The sequence below is a fragment of the Cryptomeria japonica genome, chromosome 7, assembly GCF_030272615.1.
Source record: "Cryptomeria japonica chromosome 7, Sugi_1.0, whole genome shotgun sequence".
Taxonomy (NCBI): Eukaryota; Viridiplantae; Streptophyta; class Pinopsida; order Cupressales; family Cupressaceae; genus Cryptomeria; species Cryptomeria japonica.
In genome coordinates, this window is record NC_081411.1 from 731,426,354 (window position 1) to 731,450,020 (window position 23,667).

At 33.3% G+C, this 23,667-nt stretch overlaps 1 protein-coding gene across 1 annotated transcript; it reads left to right on the plus strand.

Annotated features, from left to right (window-relative positions):
- Positions 1–20,232: 20,232 nt before the first annotated feature.
- On the plus strand, positions 20,233–23,304 carry LOC131074592 (receptor like protein 22). Its single transcript, XM_058011228.2, has one exon. It carries the CDS (start codon positions 20,233–20,235, stop codon positions 23,302–23,304), a length of 3,072 nt encoding a protein of 1,023 aa, XP_057867211.2.
- Positions 23,305–23,667: the final 363 nt, after the last annotated feature.

A 23,667-nucleotide genomic window follows, 5' to 3' on the forward strand; every position in this document is an offset into this window, starting at 1 on the left:
GTCACATAATATTCAATTACTTGAGGACAAGGGACCAGAAAAGATTGATGAGCATAATGTGGATGCCAATCCACTAGTTAGCACTCCACCGATTACTACTCAACTGGCTAATGAGTCAAATTTTGAAGCTGAGGATACATACAATCCTCCGGTAACCAATGTATAGGATGTAGAGGAAGATGTTGTAAAGGATATATAGATACCGAGGATTAAGTTTTTTGAAGAAGCACTAAAACAGAGTGAGGCACCAAGTGGCAAAGCCACCGGTGCACATGAGGAGAAGAATTTTGAGGATAAGATACTAGTAGACACAGGAAAATAGACAGAGTCGGTCTTCCCTTCCAGTTTGGCAATTGACACTTCATCCTTAGTTAAAGGGAAAATGCCATAATTTTCTATTAGTTTTGACAAGAGTTATCATTTAATGTCTCCGATAGAGAAAATTTTGGCCACTGCAACACTTCAAGCTCAAGCAACTCAAGAATTGGCATAGGAAGAGTCTAAGGATAGATAATTAATTCATAATACTTTTGAAGTTTTGAACCGGCTTGTACAAGAATTCCAAGCTAAGGCTCGAGCGCAAGCTCATCTAGTGAATTGCAAGAGTTAATTGAATACATCCCTAAGCAATATGATTCTTTGGTTAAGATTTATGTAACTGAGGCTAAAGAAAAAATTGTTGAGGCCTAGAAGAAAACATTTTTGGTGATGATTGCATCAGAGAAGGAAAAACTTCAAACTTGCTTACAATCTATTGATGATGCATTAGCAAAAGGAGGAAAGGTATACAAGACTTGTCTAGATTTTTCTAAGCTTACAACCTCTATAGACAAGAAAATTTTGGATTGTAAAGATCACTTGCTCTAGATTTCAAACTCCTATAATCCGGTAACAAATTTGATAAGTTCTTTAGAAGGTCTAGTTTTGGTGGTTATGGATCAAATTTTGAGGATAGAAAAGGAAAGGGACAAAACAATAAGGAGAGCAATAGAGCTTTGGAATTTCATTGGTCCCCAACTTGATAATCTATTATGCCACAAAACATAATGTATATCTAACTTGCAATAGGATGATCCACTGAATCCTAGACAATTGAGTATTATGTCTGTCTCTTGAATGGATTCACCTCCATTCTTGATTCTCTCAAGCAAGGTTGGGACACATATTTTTCATTTTTGAAGACTTTGTATGTTGGCATTTTGAAGCATGTATAGGAACCGATACGTATATATTTGTACAACATTTTTGGTGGACACCCGCTTTGTCATTGATGTCAAAGGGGGAGGAGTACAGTGAAAAATGAATGTATATCACAGCGGGGAACGCCAGATGTATATAACTGCATGGATGTATAGGTCAGGGGAAGCAGACTTAGATGTTATATCATTTTTCACATGAGTGTTGCCATCAATGTCAAAGGGGGAGATTGTTGGCAATTCACACTCATTCGGTAGTCACCTTCTGAGGTAAATTGCATTTTGGGTTGTCATTGATGGCAACTCATCTTCATTTATTGGTATCTCTCATCTAGATTCATTGCCTTATCATTTTGTCTTCATTGGGCCAACCGATATACACACTTTTCTTTAAACTTGTTAACTGGTTAGTCTTGGTACTGGTAACGTATATTTGGGACCCGGTTAAGTCTAGGACCCGATTAAGGTATTTTGGGCCCTGGTAAAATCTTTTGTGGAATTGGAGGTAGCGTGTAGACTAACATAAATTAAGATCAATGGGATAAGGCATATCATACTTTATGATCTAGAAGTTGACAAGTTTATTTTTCATCTTGAGGTCGACATGTTGAACAAGTTACAAGGGTATATAAGGGGGATCATTTAGCAATGGATTTCATGTGAGCGGCTATGCGATTTGTGATGCAAATCAATCAGTGATTGATGGTATGCGATTTGGGCAATGAGTGTTAGCTTTTGTGCGCAGTTACACGTGTGTAATCCTAACCGATAGTACAAAACAGAGCATAACAAAGTATAAGAAAACTGGTTCAAAGGAGGTTGCTAGAGCTAAAACCAAAACTTATCTAGCATGGTCAGATGCATTATATAAGTTCAATTCTGTATGAAATCATTGTGTAATGTTGTGTAAGTCAGTGAGCTTTAGGCGGTGAGCCTGATTATAGGTGCAATCCCCTTTATGTAATATTTGTATACCTTGATCAAGTATATAGATATTGTGGGTATTAGCCCCACTGCGTTTTTTCCCTTTAGAGGGTTTTCCACATATAAATATTGGTGTTATGGTATTATTGATTTATGTGCTGATTTGTTTATGCACTTTAATTTTATATTTATGTTAACCGGTTGATCAACAATAAGTTTAGAAATTCATTTACCAGTAGAACATTGATTCACCACCCCCCCCCCCCCCCCCCTCTCTCAGTGTTCTTGGATTATGTGTTACATTTTGTGATAGTTCTCTCTGACATATTTATCTAATGGTTTTTAATGATTTCTTTTATTTAAAATTCATTTTTTTATAGGAAGTTAGTTTTGCATGGTGTTATTATGCTCAATTAAACTTTCCCCTTTTTTCTGAAAGGCCTAATCAATTATACTTTGCAAGGTTTTTATACTTTTCACATCACCAACATAGAATGTCATATATATCTATTCTTATGTCTAGTTTCACTACATAACTCAACACATGTATTTTTATAATTTAAATCACGTGTTTAGAATTCGTTCTAACTTCTAACTCTCAACTTTTTATTCAAAATTTAGTTTTATAAGGGGAGACGAAAAATCACTTGGTCAACATTTGTCCTAACTTCTAACTCTTAAATTTTTTTTAATCAAAAAATAGTTTTGCAAGGGGAGACACTAACATAATTGTATTTTCCCTTCGTGTGAAAGCAAAAAAAAATCAAAAATTATTTCTCATCCAAATGTGTTTATTTGTGTGCAAGAGCTGTATTTTTGTGTATCTATTCACAAATTACTATATGAGCTATTTGTTTTATTGGTTCTAGATTTATAGGTATAAAATCTCATGTATTCCATCTTTTGGTGTATGCTCTTGCAAATTAGTATATCCACTCTATGATTGGTAGTTGTATTCTATTCCAATTGTATTATCCTATTTCAGTCATAATGTTCTAACATGCTAGCTTGTGTTTTTATATTGTTATGCATCTATTAACATGTATTTTGATGCCATTTCCAAATTCCATGACTAAATAAACCAAAAATACTAATGATTTCCTTCAAACACTACTAGTCAAAGATTTTGATTTATCACCAATCTAATCATACTTAATTAGCATAGAGTGTATTTTAACATGATTTATATGTTTTTAGGAGTTTGTAGAGCATATTATTTCCCCTTGCACCCTGAACAAAAAGGGGCATTTTTATTTTCATAACATCTTATTTTAAACAAGCATGTTATAAGCAAGTACTTATCCATAACACTATTGCACATTATGTTCAATCATCTATCTAACCATAAGAATGCAAAATGCACAAACATCATGAACGCAGTATGAATATCCTACGTGAGTCTGTGCATATACACCAAGTACCATCATGTATATTGTTTCCAAATGTCTAGGACACGTCTACCTCAGCCAAGTCCTCGTCTTCGACGATACCTGCACTCACAAGCACTTAGATTCATATTAGTAGGTTAGTACCATAAGTCATAGTCAAAGCATATGCAAGATTAAACTCATAATCATAACATGATAAGTAATATCATTTCCATTTTAATTTATTGTTTATGCATTTAAAATTAACCATCAAATTTACCAATCACACACATAAAAATAACCACTAAACCAAACACAAGATGATGTCCAACAATCTCATCAAATATATCAAAAAATAATAAAAGTAGCAAAGATCAAGATGTGACATCCTTCCCCACTTTGAAGAAACATCATCTTGATGTTTTATTACACACATACTGAAATGATAAAGTAACACACTATTGTAATCAATGCATTATACATAAGAAAAAACAAAGTATCAACCAAGTATCTCAACTAGAAACAAAGAATCTCAAACTAAAAAAAAGTATCTAAGTCCTCAAATGAGAAAAAAAATGATCTATCTCCTCAATATTCTCCCATGTGGAACTACCCACAAAATATTGGTCGTATTGGACCCAATACTGAACAATATCCCTGTTGGGCCCAACTAAACATTTTGTTGATCCAAAATTCAGATAGGCTCCACTAGCACCACTGCTAGATCCTAAACACAAAAAATGGATAGGTGCGGCTTGGAACTCATCCTAATGGTTGTCTACATCTGTATGAATTAGGTGTTGTGGTGCTCTTGGTCGATTCCTACACCTAGTTGAACATTGAGGACAAGCATTGGCATAGTGTTTGGCTTCGCATACATAACACCCATCTCAAGGTGCTCTTGGTTCGTCAGTTCTATCCTGTATGTTGTTGTTGTTTTTGTTATTGGCCCTCTTATTACTTCCATTTTGATTCCCTTCTGGCCTATCCTACGAGTTATTACCCCTCTTCATTTTTTTAATTTGTTGGCTATTACCACCTTGTTGGTTGTTGTTATGAAATTTCTTATTCTCAAACTTGGCTTCATGATTCTTGTGGTAGGTAACTTCTTATTGAAGCCTTTGATCTTATTTTGTTTCTTTCTAAAAAGCCTCATTGATAGTCTGTGGGTTGTGGATATCCAACTCTCCAGTTTGTGGTTGCAATCCCAAGATGAATTTTTTAATTCAAAATTTCTCATCCATTTGGTACTGTGGCACATACTTGAGCAAATGAGAGATTTTTTCCCAATATTAGGTCATTGACATAGCAGTTTGGGACAAGTTTTGGAACTAAGTCATCTTCTTATCAAAGAAGTGTTGGGGTAGCCACCTCTTCCTAAAAAGTTGGAGGAAAACACCCCAAGTAATCTCCCTTGGCTGTAACTTCTCATATTTCTCATCATCCCACCAAGTTGTTGCATCTCCAGTAAGCTGATATGAGCCTCACATTACCTTGGTATCATCAGACTTGTTTCAGAGCTCAAAATACTTCCCCATTTCAATAATCCATGCCCCAAATTTGTCTTCGATGGTCTTTCCATCAAATTAAGGAGTAGCCTTCTTTAGGTCCTTCCCTAAATCCTCTGCAATCCTATCTCGATTGCTCTCAGGAATCCTTTGCTCCTCAACCCTCGAGTTCTCATTCTAGTTTTGACCATTTCGAATACCTCTGACCTCTTGCTCAAGATTATCCACCCTAGTCCCTCGTTGGATCAGTAGGTTGAGGATTTGGTCCAACCTTTGATTCTACTCATTATTTGGCCCACTACTAAATGCACCATAATTAATGTTTCTAGTATCCATTTGATTTGGTTAGGATTGTCATCTATCAAAGTTCACATTTTAGTGTAATAGACAAGAAATTGCACTAGTGTTAAACCTAGGGATCTAATACCAAATGTAAATGACTCTTTCCTTTTAACTTTATCTCACAATAACTAAATACTCATAATGTCAAATAATACAAAATAAAAATATAATAAATCAATATTCTTATCCAATGTCAAATACATCTCAATAACATAGTGCTTAATCCAGGTGTTAGCACATGAAAAATAATATATCAATAGTACATAATTAGGCATCACATGCCATGTGTTCAACAAAATACCTTATGAGGTATAATACAAGATACATATAAGAGAAGATAGAGAAAATATAAACAATAGGTCTTTGAATGCCATCGACCTCAATAGTCGACTGCTAGCTCAAGAGATGAGAACTTCGTTGTTGAGGTCAATGGCATTCAAAGACCCATTGTCTATATTTTCTCTATCTTATCTTATATGTATCTTGTATTATACCTCATATGGTATTGTGTTGGACACATGGCATGTGATGCCTAGTTATGTACTATAGATATATTATTTTTCACGTGCTAACACCTGGATTAAGCACTATGTTATTGAGATGTATTTGACATTGGATAAGAATATTGATTTATTATCTTATTCTTTTGTATTATTAAAATTATTTATTTATTTATTGTGAGATAAATTTAAAAGGAAAGAGTTCTTTACAATCCAATGGTGGTGGAGAGGTATATATAAATGAGGTAGATTGGGACTCCAAAGGGGATCAATGAAGGAGATCAGATTTGGACATTAATAATTAATTGAGTATACATCAAACTCTTTTAGGTACACTAACTCATAGTGGTACCAAATTCTCCCATGAGGTGAAGGTGGTACAAGGCGTACTACCTTTGGGATTAGAAGGGATGGGCTATCATGGCACTCCATTGTGAATACTCCTAATCCCTCTATCATGATGAATTAATATATCAAGAAGTCCAATCATAGGAAGTGGGAAATGGACGGGAAGATTAAGGGGAATGGTTAAATAGGACATGGGTCACTATGTACACCACCTAATATGGATGGAACAACCCACAAGAGGCCAAGAGAGATAATATATCCACTCTTGGGCCTATGGTAGAGGGTCTCTAAGGCACCTTATCAAGTCACCTTGTCCTAGCTCTCCTATGGTTGATCCACCCCAAACATATTTAAGATATATTATGATTGAATTGATATTCCTACTATCTTCTATAGTGATTCCTAATTAATAAGATCTCTTTTATGAAATATTGTTGTATATGGTGTGTAACTTGTTTTGTAGGGTTTCAATCAAGTGAAAGATATCTCTAACCTTACTCCTATTCATTTGGAAATTGTGATTTAGGGTTAAATTAGGGCATTCACAAATAGGGGACATTACACACAATAGTGAATGGTATTTTGAGGAGATAATACTTAGTCACCATTTTGCATAACTTTATAATTATGGTGAGATGCATATCAAATCAAACGAGAACTGTTAAAGATCATATGAAAATATTTCTTGAAGTTGAGAGTATTTGAGCTATTTTTTATACTAGGTAGCACTAGAGAGTTGTGCTGTTTGTTCATTAGAAGAATATTTTTTGGAGTGCTAAGAAAAATAAGGGTATATTTTACTTTTTGGAAGTATATGGGCTTATTATTGGTTAAAGTCGACATTGCCACATTTTAGTCATGACTACACATATGTCAACCATTTCTTGTGATTTAGGAGCTATCTATTCAAAACTTGATAGATCCTTAAATGGTTTGAATATATCTTCAAATAATTATGGATTGAATGGATATTCAAATATTAGTCATGTTTGGACTTTTGAGGCTATCGCTGCTATGTCTAATGAGGCCTCCAAAGGCATACCCAATCATCAAATGCGTAAAGTATACCAGGATCAATACTGGAGGATGGAAGAATTTCCATCATCTAAAGTTTAGCTTCTATCTTTAAAATGATGCTTCACATGTGAAGCATTTTTTGGGTTTAATTTCCCGCTTTCCTTTCAATTTTCTTTGTAGATGTTGATGGATTCAAAGAAGACATATATTGTGAAGTTTTAATTTTTGGAGAGAGCTCGAGTATGGATGGTTTCCCAGAGAGTTCATAATATTGTGATAGAGAATTATCATCCTTATGAAGGTCAAGAGACAATTTGGATGATTTTTATCTAGAATAATTTGGTGTCTATGATTCAAAAGTTTGAGACTAAGAGCTCAAGGATTCAGCTCAAAGCTATAGCTTTACCATGGTCACAAGTAAACTTGGGGGAGTTCCACTTGATTCATGATTTAGTTTTTCAAAGAACATATTCTAAAAAATATGTATTTGTTTGATGCATTCAACAAAATTTTTGTCTAAGCCTTAAGGGGGGGGAGGTCCTTGGAAAGAAAAAAATGATGATTTTGGGAACAATGTATTAAGGGGAGACTGTTAGTGCAACATATAACTAACTATTTCAATTAGGCATTGCATTTTACCAACCAACCGACTAATTAACTGGCTATACTACTTTGTACTGTAATACATTGTTTTAAATACTCATTCAAATATCAAATATAATCCATCAATTTTTTATCACTCTTTGTCATATCATACACCCTATGTATGCCAAGGTATGAACATATAGACTATTCCACACAATGTGGATCCTCCAACTAACCTAATCCAATAAAAGAGAAAGTAACCTTATGATTGCTTTGTATTTTGTATATATTATAAAGATATATTTAAACTTTAGATAGAAACACGATGATCCAGAAAAAAATATTGCTAGAAATACATAAAAAAGAAATTGAACATTTCAAAGTTTAGGCGAAAAACCCTCAAATTATATAACATATTGCCCCTCTACTTATAGCATGGAAATAATGTGAGGCATTAACAATCTACATAAGCAACATAAAAAGGATCAAAGTATCATTAATATTTGCAAGTTATAGTCATAATGTATTATATCTTTATACTATTCAAAGTAAATTGGGGTAAAAGTATAAAGTTGTGTCACACTTTTATAAAGGAAATGACCAATGTTGATTCAACTTTTTTAATTGATTCAATAGAAATTGACATACATGTTTTGAATTATGAAATGATGTAAACTAAAAAAGTGTATATTTTTTAGTGTATTTTATGTTTGTAAGTTTTTTTAAAAATTTAGAAAATTATTTGAATATAGCTTTTTTATAAAGTAAATACTTAAATTTAGCTATTGATAAAATGTTGAAATTGAAGTTACACGAGGCCCCACACTTTATATTGTAAATTTTATCTTTTTTCTCTTGTATTTTTTTTTGTGCATCGATAACTTGAAACTTTAGTGCATGGATATATTTGTCACTTTTTTTTAATAAAAATGTATTTTTAAATATATTTGAAAAGTTGTGTGTACTGAAATATAACTCTTTCCATTCGGCACCACCTTTTGTCTTAATTATTTATCCAAAATAGAAAATAATTATATCATCATGATAGGGATTCTTTTCTCTATTGCATCATAACCTTTTTTCAATAAAAATAAAATATAAAATATAAAAAACTAATTAAAATGTCAAAAGATATATATTTTTAAAAAATCACTAGTAGATGATCTACAAGAGGGTTGTTTAATATTTAAAAAAATATTATTTATAAAAGTAGGAGTTCCTATTAATTACAAGCGGGTTAGGCTCGTACCATTACAAATCCACAGAAAAGCACCACCTAGGGCACATGAGAGTTGCACACCTAGCTAAAGACAAAACATCCAAAAATAGCAATGAACCACTAAGAACTAGACCAAGACCAAGGATAGAACCAACAAACAAAAAATACAAAAAACCAACGAATCAACAAAGACACGAATAGATGATCTACTTGGTAGAGGTGTTACCCTCTTACCAATGTTTACACAGTCCCAAAAATTTATTAGAGAAATAGATTTTTTTGTTATAGTCCTTAACAGAGTTCGGAGTACCAAAATCCAAAGTATCTTTAACCAAAGAGGAAAGGGGCTCCACCAAAGTAGAGGGGGATAGAGCATCTCTCTTACACTTAGCTTTCCTATGATTGATTTCCTCTTGAATAGCCTTTAGAGAAGCTGAATTTTTCAGGACCATCTCCTAGATTCTCTTTGACATCTCCTCAATTTTTCTCTTAAGGATCTCCTAGCTTTCCTTTAACTCCATTAAAACCTTTTTCTCATTTCTTTGAGACACCTTCTCCCCTAGGTCTTTCAATAGTCCTTCAAAATTATCCCAATTCTGTAATTTACTAGTCATATTGCTCGCAACTTCCTAGACTCGTTCATCCTTCTCCTTCGTAACCTAGCTTTATAAGAGTAGGAGTTGTTGAACATTGAGTTTTTTGGGGGAATTGGACCAAAAGTGGTATAAAATATACATTTAGTAGACACTTCCAATTGGAAAAGTTGTAGCCCATATATAACTTAGCTATAATGAATCTACAAGCTAAAATTGATTTTTAGTTAGAAATACTTAAATTTATTTGTGTTGATAAGTTGGCCTAAAATATCATACATTTTTTTACTTTAGCCATTCAAATGAGCATTATAATAACTTGATATATATTTTTTATTTTAAGTACAATATGAAAGAAAGATATGCCTACATATGACCAACCATATATGAAGGTCCTCAATTTTATTAATGTTGAGTGAAGCTTTGAGAAAATCTATGAAAAACACAAAGATCAAAAATCACTCTAACAAAGATATTGCAAATCACATTCACGGTTTAGGAAAAATCCCCTCAAATATCTAACATTTTCCCCTCCTCATATAACATAGATACAAGGTTATCCATTATCAAACTACAAACATAAAAGCGATGATATTATCATTAATATACATAAGTTCCAATCATAATGTATTGTATCTTTAAACTATAAAATTAGTTCATATAGCCATTGATATTTTTAATTTAAATTAGTATGAAAGAATAACATGTCTACATATGTCCAAATTTTATTATTGTGCAATAAATATTTGGGAAAATACATAAAAATAATAATGGCCATAAACCACTCTTACAAAAATATTGCAAACCATATTTAGAAACTTCCATAGCATATTTCTTAAGTATAATTAATATTATGATATTATGCATAATATTGTGAGAAAACATCAACAAATTGTTATCGATGTATGAAATAATGATATTCATAATAATGGAAATGACCATAAATATTGTAGTCATGTTATAGTCAATGGTTCTAATTTTATGGAAACAATGAATAGTTTTGATCCCTCTCTATGAAAGTTTGTAAATAGTGTAAATACAGATTTGTTTGAATGAAGGAATTTGAATTGGAAGTGTCTAAATATCTCAAATCCATGATCACTAACCAATCAATTAGGTATATGAAGGCTTACAAATAATGAAGAAATAGGAAGTGCTTGATTCCTCTCCCAAGTTACAAGGATTGAAGAACTAGGGGAGAAGTGTTTATTTCCTCTCTAAAAAATGGAGAAAAGGTGAAGCACATATAAATGGGATATACAAGGACCTCTTTTTCTCATCCTTGGGATGAGGTTTTTCTTTGAATTATGTAAAATATGATATTGGTTTGTCACTTCCATGCTATCAACACTTATCAATTCGCTCTACTCAATCACTCTTGCCATGAATTTTTGGAGAGTTTCCCCTTCTTCCTATTATATTCATTGGAGTATTTATTTTTTTAATTTATTGGTGGCTCCATTGTACTAGTCCCTCATTTTATTATTGACTAAGTATGCACTTGCATCTAGATGGGCTAATTGGTTCTTGGAAATTCCAACATCCTCTCTAATTCTTCCACATCTCCTATCTAACCCCATAACATGAGAAATTCTCTCCCCTCATACTTCTTTATACCTGTCACCACCAAAATAAATTCCTATCCATCTCTCCCTCTTTGAATTTTATCTTTCTCTAATCCTTATTTTCATCAATGTTTACTAACTCTTCTACTTAATTTGAGTGTTGCATAGATTGCGACTAGAATGGGTTATATTGTTTAACTTGTTCTCGAATGCTCCTACAACCATATTTATACATTTGTTCATATTATGTGTAGACAAAAATTAGAACACTAGAATATAGGCTTAAATATTATTCTCCTAAAAGCATTGTAAACCATTAATAAAATGATTCAACATATCTTCTTATACAAATTCATTATGTGTATGTTATAGATAACACTCTTCAAACAAGTAATACCAACAAAGAGATACGAATTCCAAACATATTATATATAGACAAGAGTCGAACAATTAGCTAACATAAATATACTTGTTAAAAACAAAAATCACAAGAAATTTTATTTTCAATATATAATAATTTAAAAAATATTACCGAATTATTAATATATAACTTAATTAAATAAAATTAATTTCTAAACATTATATAATAATATAAACTAATTATTACATAACAGTTATTAACAATGACAATTAATTTAAAATAAATGTATTAAGATTTAATGTGTATTATAAATATATTGATATAATGTGGTCTCAATTAATTATGTATAGTTGCATCAGTGCAAATTTTATCTGCAATTCTTTCTACACCAATTTCCTTAGAAAAGTGTATTGGATAAAGTTTCCTCTCCACCGTTTGTTTTACGTCTTCGCAAGGTGTTTTCTTGCCATACAATTTATATGCTGCGTTTTTAATACGACGAATGCCCACCGATTTTGAGCCCACCAAGATTCCGCGTCAACTCTACGCCGTACCGACCTTCCTGGAAATTCAACATCATCTTAAGCTTTTTCTAAATAATTTCTATGTAATCACGATTTATGTTTTATTACTTCAATGGAAGTCGTGGTCGTTGGCACGTTGCAACTTGCTACCAAGTTTCTTTCAATGCGTTTAATGTTGTTATGACACAAAATTGATCTTTTCAAATTGGTCTCATTTCATCCCCCTCCAAGAACCATTATGTGCTAACTTGAAGTACAAAATTATAGTTGAATTTTACTACGGGTATTACATAAAAGGGTAGACCTCAATTCATTTTAAGACATCTAGAGGTTCATTATTGAGATTTAAGAACTCTTATTCCTTGTATATATCATCACCAAAGGAGCACATCTAAGAATTCAATTTTTATTTCAATATTCACACTTAACAACAAATACGCATATTGCATGTTTGCTAGTTGTCCTTGATCTTTGTTCAAAAGATGTTATATCACTCTACTTAGGAGATTTCTCAATGCTCCCCTAGACCTAGTAAACTCTTAAGCATTATTAACATAAAAACCTCCATGAACTAATTTTGAGCATGTAGGAAGATTTAAATGTAGAAGAGCATATGTAAAAGTTTGAGGTCAATTCTCAATGCCCCAAATGAGCCTTGTAATGTGTTATTCCCTTTCTCGCCTTTTTAAGTTGTGGCCTTTATCATTGATATATTAACACATAAAATTTGTGACATTTACCATTGACCTATTGACATATAAAACAAATGAAGCATGTGTAAAAAGGTCAACGTACACTAGAAGTATTTTACTTATTTTTTATCAAAATCAACAAAACTAAGCTAAAAACATCACTTATGGAAGATGGGATGCTATGGAAGATATCGAAAATTTAGAAATAGATAATGTCCAAAAAGGATGTTAGAATCAAAGCTATGAAGAAGGAAATGGTTGTAAAATGAACCTAAGGAAGGAACTAGTGCACTTAGAAAAAAAGGCTCAATTAGGAACTTAACTATTTATATTATCAAGGTGTTTTAGAACAATTTCACTCAAGCATAGGATGTTCCTTGTGTAAGAACCAGAGAAAATGAGACTAACAAAGGTGACAATTTCTATGGACAAACACCTCAAATGTATTATAAAAGGAATGAGACATATGTTTTCATTTGTTTGGATGAATATTAATTGTTCCATGGTATTGATTGTTTTCTTATTTTGGTTCTATTTTTGTTTTTTGTGTTTATGTTATTTTGAATTGTTATTACTCTAAAGCTATAATGTTGTTATAGTCTAGTTATCACTAGACAATTTTGTTGTTGCTTTTGTCTATCCTTTCGAAACCCTGATTTTATCCTCTACAAAAAATATAATTATTTTAGTCATAATGTGATATTTCTTTGTCAAATATGAAACCAATATGAGTCAACTATTTCTCATAATTATATATGAAATATTTTAATTTTACTAAATCATATAAAAAAACTATCATATGTCTAGCCATATTATAATCCATACTTTTATTCTTACTTTGTCAAAAGGCTATGAAATAGAGTCAAATTTAACTCTTTTAGAAACATAACAAACTTCAAATAAAATGATTCAACATATTTACTGTACAAATGCATTAACTTACATCTTATATACAATATTTACTGTACCTGATCTTTTTGTTAGTCGATCCATTGGGACGGGATTAGTGATAGTATATTTTTGTGGGTGCAAAATCTGGGTTCTCTTCTGACTACTAAAGTTCCTTTTTTTTCTCAAAATCCTATGTAACTCTCTCTCTCTCTAACAACAAAAAGATACTAATTTCAAAATAAATGACTATAGACGAGAATTGAATAATAAGTCAAAATCATATTCATTATATATTTTAGAGTTAACGTATAACAATAAAATTTAAAAATTAAAATTCATATGTAAATTTATCCTTATATCGTGGTTGTTTCCTATCTGAATCAGTTATGTTCATGGAGTCAAATGATTTAACATCAATACGAATTTTAGTATACAAACAAAATTGACTAAGAATCCCTTGACCCAACTCCAAATGAGAATTCAAACGCCCAAGGATTCTCTCCACACCGACATCCTTAATAAATTTTGAGCATGGAAAAAGACAATATATTTTGTTTTCTCCATAATGATATTTGATGGTTCCTTTCCCAAAAAAGATTTTCAAATCTTCTTTAATTGATTGAGACATAGTAGAATATAATTAAATATTCTATGATGGGATGTATTCCCTTGGTAAAATGAATTACATTGAAAGCATATTTAATTCATCTTTGACAATTGGTTATAAATTGAATGCACAATACTATTCAAAGAGAACAATATACATGTATTGGCCTCTCTGTATCCACTATGTGCCACTGTAGACCTCATTATCTGTCGACAAAATGTTGAATCCTGTATTTTGGTACATTCCCCTTTTCCAAAGCAGTAGTTGGTGATATTTAATATGGTCTTGACCTCTAGAATGTTCACTCCTTTTATTAGTTCTTGTGGGTAATGTATTCATTCAGTTATCAGTTTTTCTAAATATATAAGATTGCATTCTCTAATAAGCTTGCATTGTTTGATAACGGTTTCTAGTTTTCTTTGTTCTTCCACTATTGTTTGTGGTTTCTTAGAGCTCTGCAGTACATACAGAGAGGTAAAGGTATGCTTTTAAACTAACAAAATTTGACAAGGACTTTCTTGTAAACCTGTAACCCTTCTTTTTTTTTTGGAGTTGGTGACAGGGTTTCTGAAACCGATTCTTATTGATCTCTTAGTTTGTGTGTTGGCTTCATATTTGGCAAACTTATTGGAGAGCCTATTTATTGTTTGAAGTCGAGTTCCCTCACAAATAGACAGAAAAGAGGTACGCTTTGAAACTGCTTTTGAAATGGTAGAATCTCATACGTCTGCAATGAATTTTCATTGTTAAGAATAGGAAACTTAAACCTTATTTAAACTATTTTACTTCTTTACTATATGTCCTTTTAAAAAATAAGAATAGAGCTAAGTTTTAGCTACTGGTTCTTTTTCCAAGTTTATCATAGCCTATTCAAACCGTTATGATAGTGCTTAATTTTATTTATAAAAAATAAAATTAAAATTGCAAAGAAACTTCTGGAAGTGCAAGGATAATTCCAACATCAGGCATCTAGAGAACCCAAAAAATCTTGAAATTCTTAATCGCCATACTAAATTCCTTTCATTCTGCACCAAATTCTCAGATCACAAAAGCATCTTCGAACTCTTCATCGCCCTGTAAGAATGAAGGTAATGATTTTTTCTCATCCTTGATCTCTATGATTCAAGAAGGGTACCCGACTTCAGAGTCTCTCTTACTATGGAACTGTTGGATCTGTAATTATCCATCTGTGCACACAGCCCTCTTAGGATACTATCAAAATACCATAGACTTCTATAGAGTTGTAACCATAAGCATTCATAGTTGTTTGCATCTTAGCTTTTTTTATTCCCCTAAGGCAGCTGCTACTCACTGAAGAATCTGTCAAGTACGGTCTACTCAGTCTTTTGTAAGTGAATTTCGTAACAAGCAGTAAACTCTTGTATGGAATTTTTTATTCACCCCTACAAATTAGGTAAAATATTATTAATGTTAAAAATTCTATTTGGTTGATTCGGTTGTGCTTTCTCTGGGCTAATGTTAAAAAATGGACATTTTTATTTGACCATGTGCTATGGCTTTTCTACCTTCAATGCAGCTCATGAAGCAATGGCATAGGAATGAAATAACCCAACTGCAATGCAATTAAATAAAATGGAACTTCACTCATAAATCTTGCTACAATTCCTAAAATCCTGTTAAAAAGACTTTACAAAAAAAGCTCCAGTGATATGAAATACAAAATGGGTACTTTAAAATCTTACCTTAGAAACAATCTGCAATAAATAAGTTTACAAGTAGCCCTTATAAAGTATCGATGCAATAACTCTTTCCCTCAGTCGAGGTGGCCTTCCCAACTTCGCTTACAACTTACAACTGGCCAACAAAAATTACATATAGAGAAATACAATCTTTGAAATTCACTTTTGATTTATTTCATAATGATAAAACATATATATCTAATACCTATGCATGAGAACTAGGGCCACCTATGCATGAGAACTAGGGTTAAACAACCTGTTTGGATTTCTATATCTACGAAAGTCATCAATTCTTTGTACACTGCATAGACATGAAGCTTATCATTATATAATGTATGATCAAATCTATAAGGATTTGCAATAAAGGTAGACCAATTCTAACCTTGAAAGAAATTAGAGCTATGCCATGAAACTTCCCACTGTCTAGAAATGTCATACAATCCACTTCTGTAATGGTGCCATACCCTTCAAAGAAACTCGGAATATCATCTTCATTTGAATAATAAGGAATTCCTCTGACAAACTTTTAGTGCATCATACTCACTCTCCTGACTGCCCAAAAAAGGTATCAACAGTAAGGTAAACTTCTTAACCTTAATAGTCACAAACTTCATATTTGCAAGCCACTTAACAACATTAAGGATTAGAATTGACTTACCAATCCCCAATAATTTAGGAAAGAGTTTAGTAAATGTTGAACCAGACCAGCTAGTCTAAGATGACTATAACATAAGGTGAAGTTCATTAAGTCCAAAGCTTAGCATAAGGTTGTATCTGTTATTATTCTCAAATAGCTAAGCAAAACTCCAGAGTAATTTGGCACTAGGTAATATAACTATTACGAGACTCATTAGAGAAAAAGGGAATAATCAATGGTCTCACATTGCCACTATAACCATATCATCCACAAATATGACTTCTTCATCGAGAGGTAAATACTGACAACAATTTACAATTGCCATTGGCAGGGACCAAGCCTGTGGTCTAAGATAGCGAAAGTTTATGATTGTCCAGGTTTTATACTCAATGAGGTCCGAGTTTAAAATTGTTTGAGAGACCCCTAAACAATCTATTTGCTTGTAGATCAAACACACCCGAGGAAGGAAAAAGGCTATCACCCCACCAAAATATATATAAGCAATTACTAGCCAGTGAAATACTCCACAGATAGATAACTCAGAAATTGGGAGCGAAAACATATCTCTAAAGAGGTTAAGGGGTTCTCATGAAAACCCATGCCAATTATTTTCCAATGCCATTAATTCTTCACTAGTTCTATTTTGGATTTAAATCAAAACAAACCTGACATCTTAGAATTTACTGTATGAGTAGAAGGGTTGGACAAAACCAAGCTGCCATACACATTGCAATGAAATCTTGAAAAGATAGAAAAATGCACACAAAGCTCTTGCCACCTGTTTTTTTGGAGACTGTTTTTAAAAAGTTGCATTCAAAATGTCATTCAGTAGAGGATACACGTGGCTATTGAAAGTAAACCCCACCTCAAAATCTTCACTAAATAATTAAGTTCTTACGTTTTCCACAATTGGGAAGGAAAAATATAAGAGTATTTGATTTGGAAGCCAAGCTTTATTTTGATGTTTTTGTGTACAATCCTAAAAAAAATTAATTGTGAAATTCATATATGTTTCTTTAAAATATCAGAGATTCCTGATACCAGAACGCATAAAAGAAATGGAATAATGTGAAGAATCTTTAATTGGGCTTGTAAAACCCAAGTATGAAATTGGGAAATTGTGCTAAGAATGAAATATAATTACTTTATCAATCTAATTTTGTGTTCATATGAACTAATCACTGTAATCTTTCCAAAATTATAGTACTTAGTGGTGTCCTCATAACATGTGCCATGCCAGGAAAAACACAAGAGCATTACATCGGAACACAAATGATCATATTCTAACTATGAATAATTCATTGAACCTTGCTCTTACATTTAAGGCATAAGGATTGTATGGTTGTCCAAATTATATTCAAAAAAGGCATTACTCCATTGCAGCCCGGGCTATTACATCAAACTTTAAATATTCAACCAGAATCTTTCCTTGCAATCATTGTCCAGATGTTTGTAATTTTAAAAACAAACTAATTAAAAAGATATTTTTACTTTATAAGAGTATTACTACTAGTTTTTATTAAAACACCATGCATGATATTAAAGCATATATAATCTTTAGCCTATTAATATCGAAAGCTTCTTAATAATTATATTACATCTATGTGAAGTTTATAATAGTTTACTAAAAACCCTTTTATAAGTTTCTTCTCTTTTTAAATATACTTTTCTTTCTAATAAATCAAACTAATTAATAATTTGTTTGTGTATGAATATTATCTTACAAATATGTGTGTGTGTGTGTGTGTGTGTGTGTGTGTGTGTGTGTGTGTGTGTGTGTGTGTGTGTGTGTGTGTGTGTGGATGAATATTAATTGTTCCATGGTATTGATTGTTTTCTTATTTTGGTTCTATTTTTGTTTTTTATATTTATGTTATTTTGAATTGTTATTACTATAAAGCTATAATGTTGTTATAGTCTAGTTATCACTAGACAATTTTGTTGTTGCTTTTGTACCAGGATTCTATCCTTTCGAAACCCTGATTTTATCCTCTGCGAAAAAAATTAATTATTTTAGTCATAATTTGATATTTCTTTGTCAAATATGAAACCAATATGAGTCAACTATTTCTCATAATTATATATGAAATATTTTAATTTTACTAAATCATATAAAAAACCTATCATATGTCTAGCCATATTATAATCCATAGTTTTATTCTTACTTTGTCAAAAGGCTATGAAATAGAGTCAAATTTAACTCTTCTAGAAAGATAACAAACTTCGAATAAAATGATTCAACATATTTACCGTACAAATGCATTAACTTACATCTTATATACAATATTTACTCTACTTGATCTTTTTGTTAGTCAATCCATTTGGATGGGATTAGTGATAGTTAGTTTTATATATTTTATATAGGCTGTATATTTTTGTGGGTGCAAAATCTGGTTTCTCTTCTGACTACTAAAGAGCTCTCTCTCTCTTTCTCTCTCTCTCTCTATATATATATATGCTTCTGTCTTTTGATTAAAAAAAAAATTATTAACTAAATAACAACAAAAAGATACAATTTTCAAAATAATTGAATATAGACGAGAATTGAATAATAAGTCAAAATCATATTTCATTATATATTTTAGAATTAACTATAACAATAAAATTTAAAAATTAAAATTCGTATTTAAATTTATCCTTATATCGTGGTTGTTTCCTATCTGAATCGGTTATGTTCATGAAGTCAAATGATTTAACATCAATACGGATTTTAATATACAAACAAAATTTACTAAGAATCCCTTGACTCAGCTCCGGATGAGAATTCAAACGCCCAAGGATTCTCTCTACACCGACATCCTTAATAATAATAAGTCTATTGGATGAAGTTTCCTTTCCTCACAGTTCCAACATTTGTTTTACGTCTTTGCTAGGTTTTCATCCCATGCGCAATTTTACTCGCCTTGCCATCTTACAATACAATGAATGGAAGTCTACCTACGCAGTAACAATCTTCGTGTAAATTCACTACAACTTTTAACGGCTCATACCCTGTTAAGCTCTTTCTAAGTAATTTCTGTGTGATAAACATAAATCACTGGATTTGCGTTTTTCCACGTCAATGGAAGTCGTGGTCGCTGGCACTTACCAGCTTGTGTTAAAAATATGGACCCGAGAAGAAACTTACAAAGGAGTAGAACAATTTTACATACAGAATTCTCTACCTAGTAAAGTTAGATACAGCATTTATAATGGGTACATGGCTAGAGATAATGTTGGACTGATCAAGAAGATAAGGTTTACATTAGTGATTGAAAGGTGTGGTGGACCTGCAAGTACTAGCTGGTCTGTACTGATGGAATCGGTTATAATTAATTTACCATTCCATCAGTTTGCTACTAAGTTACTTTCACTGCGTAAGCCTCGCATTACCGTCTTTTTATCGTTTAAATCTTTCAAAAGGATTTGTGTGCTTCCAATTGCTTCGTGGGACAGGCTTTGTGGGCGGAATAGTAGCTCGTTGCTTCATATTGTTGTGCTCATAATGGGCTCTCGTGATTTTTCTTGTTGAGGATGTTTCTCAGTGAGTTTGTTGGTGGGATCTCTGCTATTGCTGCCAATTTGTTGGGTATCTTGCTGTCCAGAACATGAAAAACTTTCTCTCTTGGAGTTTAAGAAAAGTCTTAATGGCCCGTCTTGTCGACTGAAAACGTGGAATGCTTCCATTAACTGCTGCGTGTGGACAGTTGGATCTTCAGAATCATGGCAACAATCTGGCAAGCTCTTTGCTGAATTTAGCCGGTGCTGTTCTTTCCCCTTTGAATAACAAACCTGACATTCTTTCGCCATTGTTTAATCTAACAATGCTAGAACGCTTGGATCTGAGCTACAACGCCTTCAGTGGTGTTGGTATTCCTCAGCAACTTGTTACCCTGAAATATTTGCGCTATTTGAGCTTGTCAAATGTTGGATTTGTGGGAAAGATACCCAGGGAATTGGGCAACATGTCCACTTTGCGCTACTTGGATCTTTCCACCGATCACTACTTTTCATCTTCCTCCCTTACAATTGAGGACATGCAGATGCGGATAGGGAACCTGAGGGATTTAGAGGGGCTGCTGCTGGACGGGGTGAATATGACGCAAGTGGCAAGCGATGAATGGGGCAAAGCTGTCTCCACCATGCACAGTCTTAGGCGTCTTCAAATGTTCTACTGTAACCTATGTGGGACAATTCCTCCTTCCCTTGCAAATCTTACCAGTCTAACCCACCTCCAACTTGGTGGCAATTCCTTCTTCTTGTCCATACCTACTGGCTTACACAACCTTTCCAACCTGGTTTCTCTCAAGCTTAGTACATGTGAGCTCAATGGTTCCATCCCTTCTGATCTGTTGAGCCTTCCAAACCTGCAAGAAGTTGACTTGTCTGCCAATCTGGACTTGGGAGGGGAGCTTTCAAGCATTCTGCCGCGACACTCTGCGAAGCTTAACAGCCTTGTTCTTAAAGCAACAAGTGTAGAAGGAGCTATTCCAGATTCAATTGCCAACATCTCTTCGTTAATTCTCTTGGATCTCTCAGACTGCTTTATCCAAGGTATGCTTCCTCCCACCATTGCAAATCATACAGGACTTGAAATGTTGGATATCTCAAGCAACTTTTTAAAAGGACATATACCAGCGTTTGGTGTTAAGCTACCTACAGGAACATCATTTCCTTTGGCTTATTTCGATCTGTCATACAACCAGTTGATGGGCCACATTCCCTCCATGTTGTTCGGTGCATTTGGGAGCCTCCGCCATGTTGACTTGAGAAAGAACCGATTGACCGGTGACATTCCATCCCCTTCCCGAAATCTTACTTCCCTCACATGGCTTGATCTGGGTCACAATGAATTGAAAGGCACAATTCAATTCTTGGTGAATATAAAGTCCCAGCTTGTTCTGCTTGATCTGAGTAATAACCTCTTGATTGGCAAAATCCCGGCTTCCATAGGTCAGCTCATTTCCCTCAGTACGCTTGATCTAAGCAATAACATGTTAACAGATGCCACACCTCAAAACATGTCAAATCTATCTCAACTGAAGGTTCTTTCTTTATCCTCCAGTTTGTTAAGTGGGAACCTTTCAGAGTCCTACCTTCATAACCTCTCCAGACTGGTACATCTCGACATTTCGAACAATATGTTGAGTGTGAAAGTCAGTCCGAATTGGATTCCCCAGAATTCGTTTTCAACATTAAAATTAGGATCATGCAACATGGAGGGTGAGTTGCCGGCCTTCTTAATAACTCAAACTGACATTTTCAATCTGGATTTGTCTGCAAATAGATTATGGGGCAATATTCCTGCGTGGATATGGGATTCTCTTGCTCTTGTACAGCTCAACCTGTCTTTTAATAACTTTTCAGGCGCTTTACCTCCTGAGCTAATGGGATCGGAAGCATTGAAGCTTCTGGACTTGCATCACAATAATTTACAAGGTCCGCTTCCTCTTCCTTCTCCTTCAGTGGTTATGCTGGACCTGTCAGAAAATCAATTTTGTGGATCCATTCCAGCCGAAATTGGGGAGTCTTATCTTTGGTATCTATTGCTCTCGCACAATAATTTTAGCGGTAGCATTCCATCAAGAGTCTGTGGGGTACAGCCGTGGAGTATGCAGATTCTGGATTTTTCATTTAACAGTCTTACAGGTAAGATTCCTGCAGCTATTGCAAACTGCAGTTTTCTTGAGGTATTGAATTTGGAGAACAATTGTTTAGAAGGTGAGTTGCCAGCGGAGTTGGGGAACATGACTTCGCTTCAAACTCTGAAAATCGGGGGAAATCATCTAAATGGAACTTTGCCAACACTTGCAAATTGTAAGCAATTGCAGGTATTGGATGTGGGGGATAACAGTCTGACAGGGAACATTTCTGCGAATTGGATTCTAGAGCTTCCTAATCTTAAGATTTTGATCTTAAGATCAAACAGATTTGAAGGAACTGTACCTCCTGGTTTAAGCGAAATACCGTCTCTGCAAATATTAGACCTTTCAATGAACAGTTTTTCAGGAGTAATTCCGGACAGTATTTCAGAGATGAAGGGCATGGGAAACGACTATGAGAACACAGTAATCTTTGAGTTTGGAAGCGTGACAGGTTCAACATATGTAGAAAAAATAGTCATCAGAAACAAAGGAAAGAATATGGAATACGTGAGAATTTTGAGATTGGTAAAATGTCTTGATCTATCAAACAATAGAATATCTGGTCATATTCCTCAAGGCATGGGATCTCTAACTGGTTTGATCATTCTTAATATATCAATGAACCATATTAGTGGTGCTATACCAGAGTCCTTGGGAAACATGGCACGGCTAGAGTCCCTTGACCTCTCGCAAAATCAACTGTCTGGAGTTATTCCTGTTGAGTTGCAACGTCTCACATTCCTAAGTTACTTAAATCTGTCATACAATAACCTCACAGGAAAGATACCACAAGGGGGTCAGTTCTTAACATTTGATGCCTCATCCTTCTCAAATAATTCAGGTGTACTCGGTCTCCAACTGAATGACTCTTGTTATAAACTTGAGCTCAATAAGTCCTGTCTAACTAGTCCCACTACAACGCAGGATGTTGATAAGATTGATGAAGAGGAGGATATGTGGTGGGGCGTGGCAGTGGGACTCAGCTTTGCATTTGGTTTTATTCTTGTTATTGCAGTGTTGTGTCTTACCACAACATTGAGCAGAAACTGCATACATCTGATGGACCGCGTCATCGCTTATCTCTTTGACAGATTTAGAAACTAAGACTTTCGTGCAGGTGTTGTAAAAGTTTATTATCTTATTTTTAAATTTCCTATCTCTCTCACTATGCCAAAAACATTATTTTTCTGATGTAATAATATTCCCTGTCTTGCCCCTTATAAAATTTTGTTTATGAAAAATTTGACTTTTATTTTAGAGATTATTTCTAAGGAAAAATATCACACAAATATTTTAGAGTAAAGTAATTTATAATGATTAATAAATATTTTTTGACATAGAGTTGAGATCTATATATATAAATTGAATATTGTGCTCTTATTAAAGACTATCGTATGTATCCCTTTCAAAGTGGTATACTACTATTAAGTATTTCTTGCATATTTCTTATTATATTTTTTTTGTGAA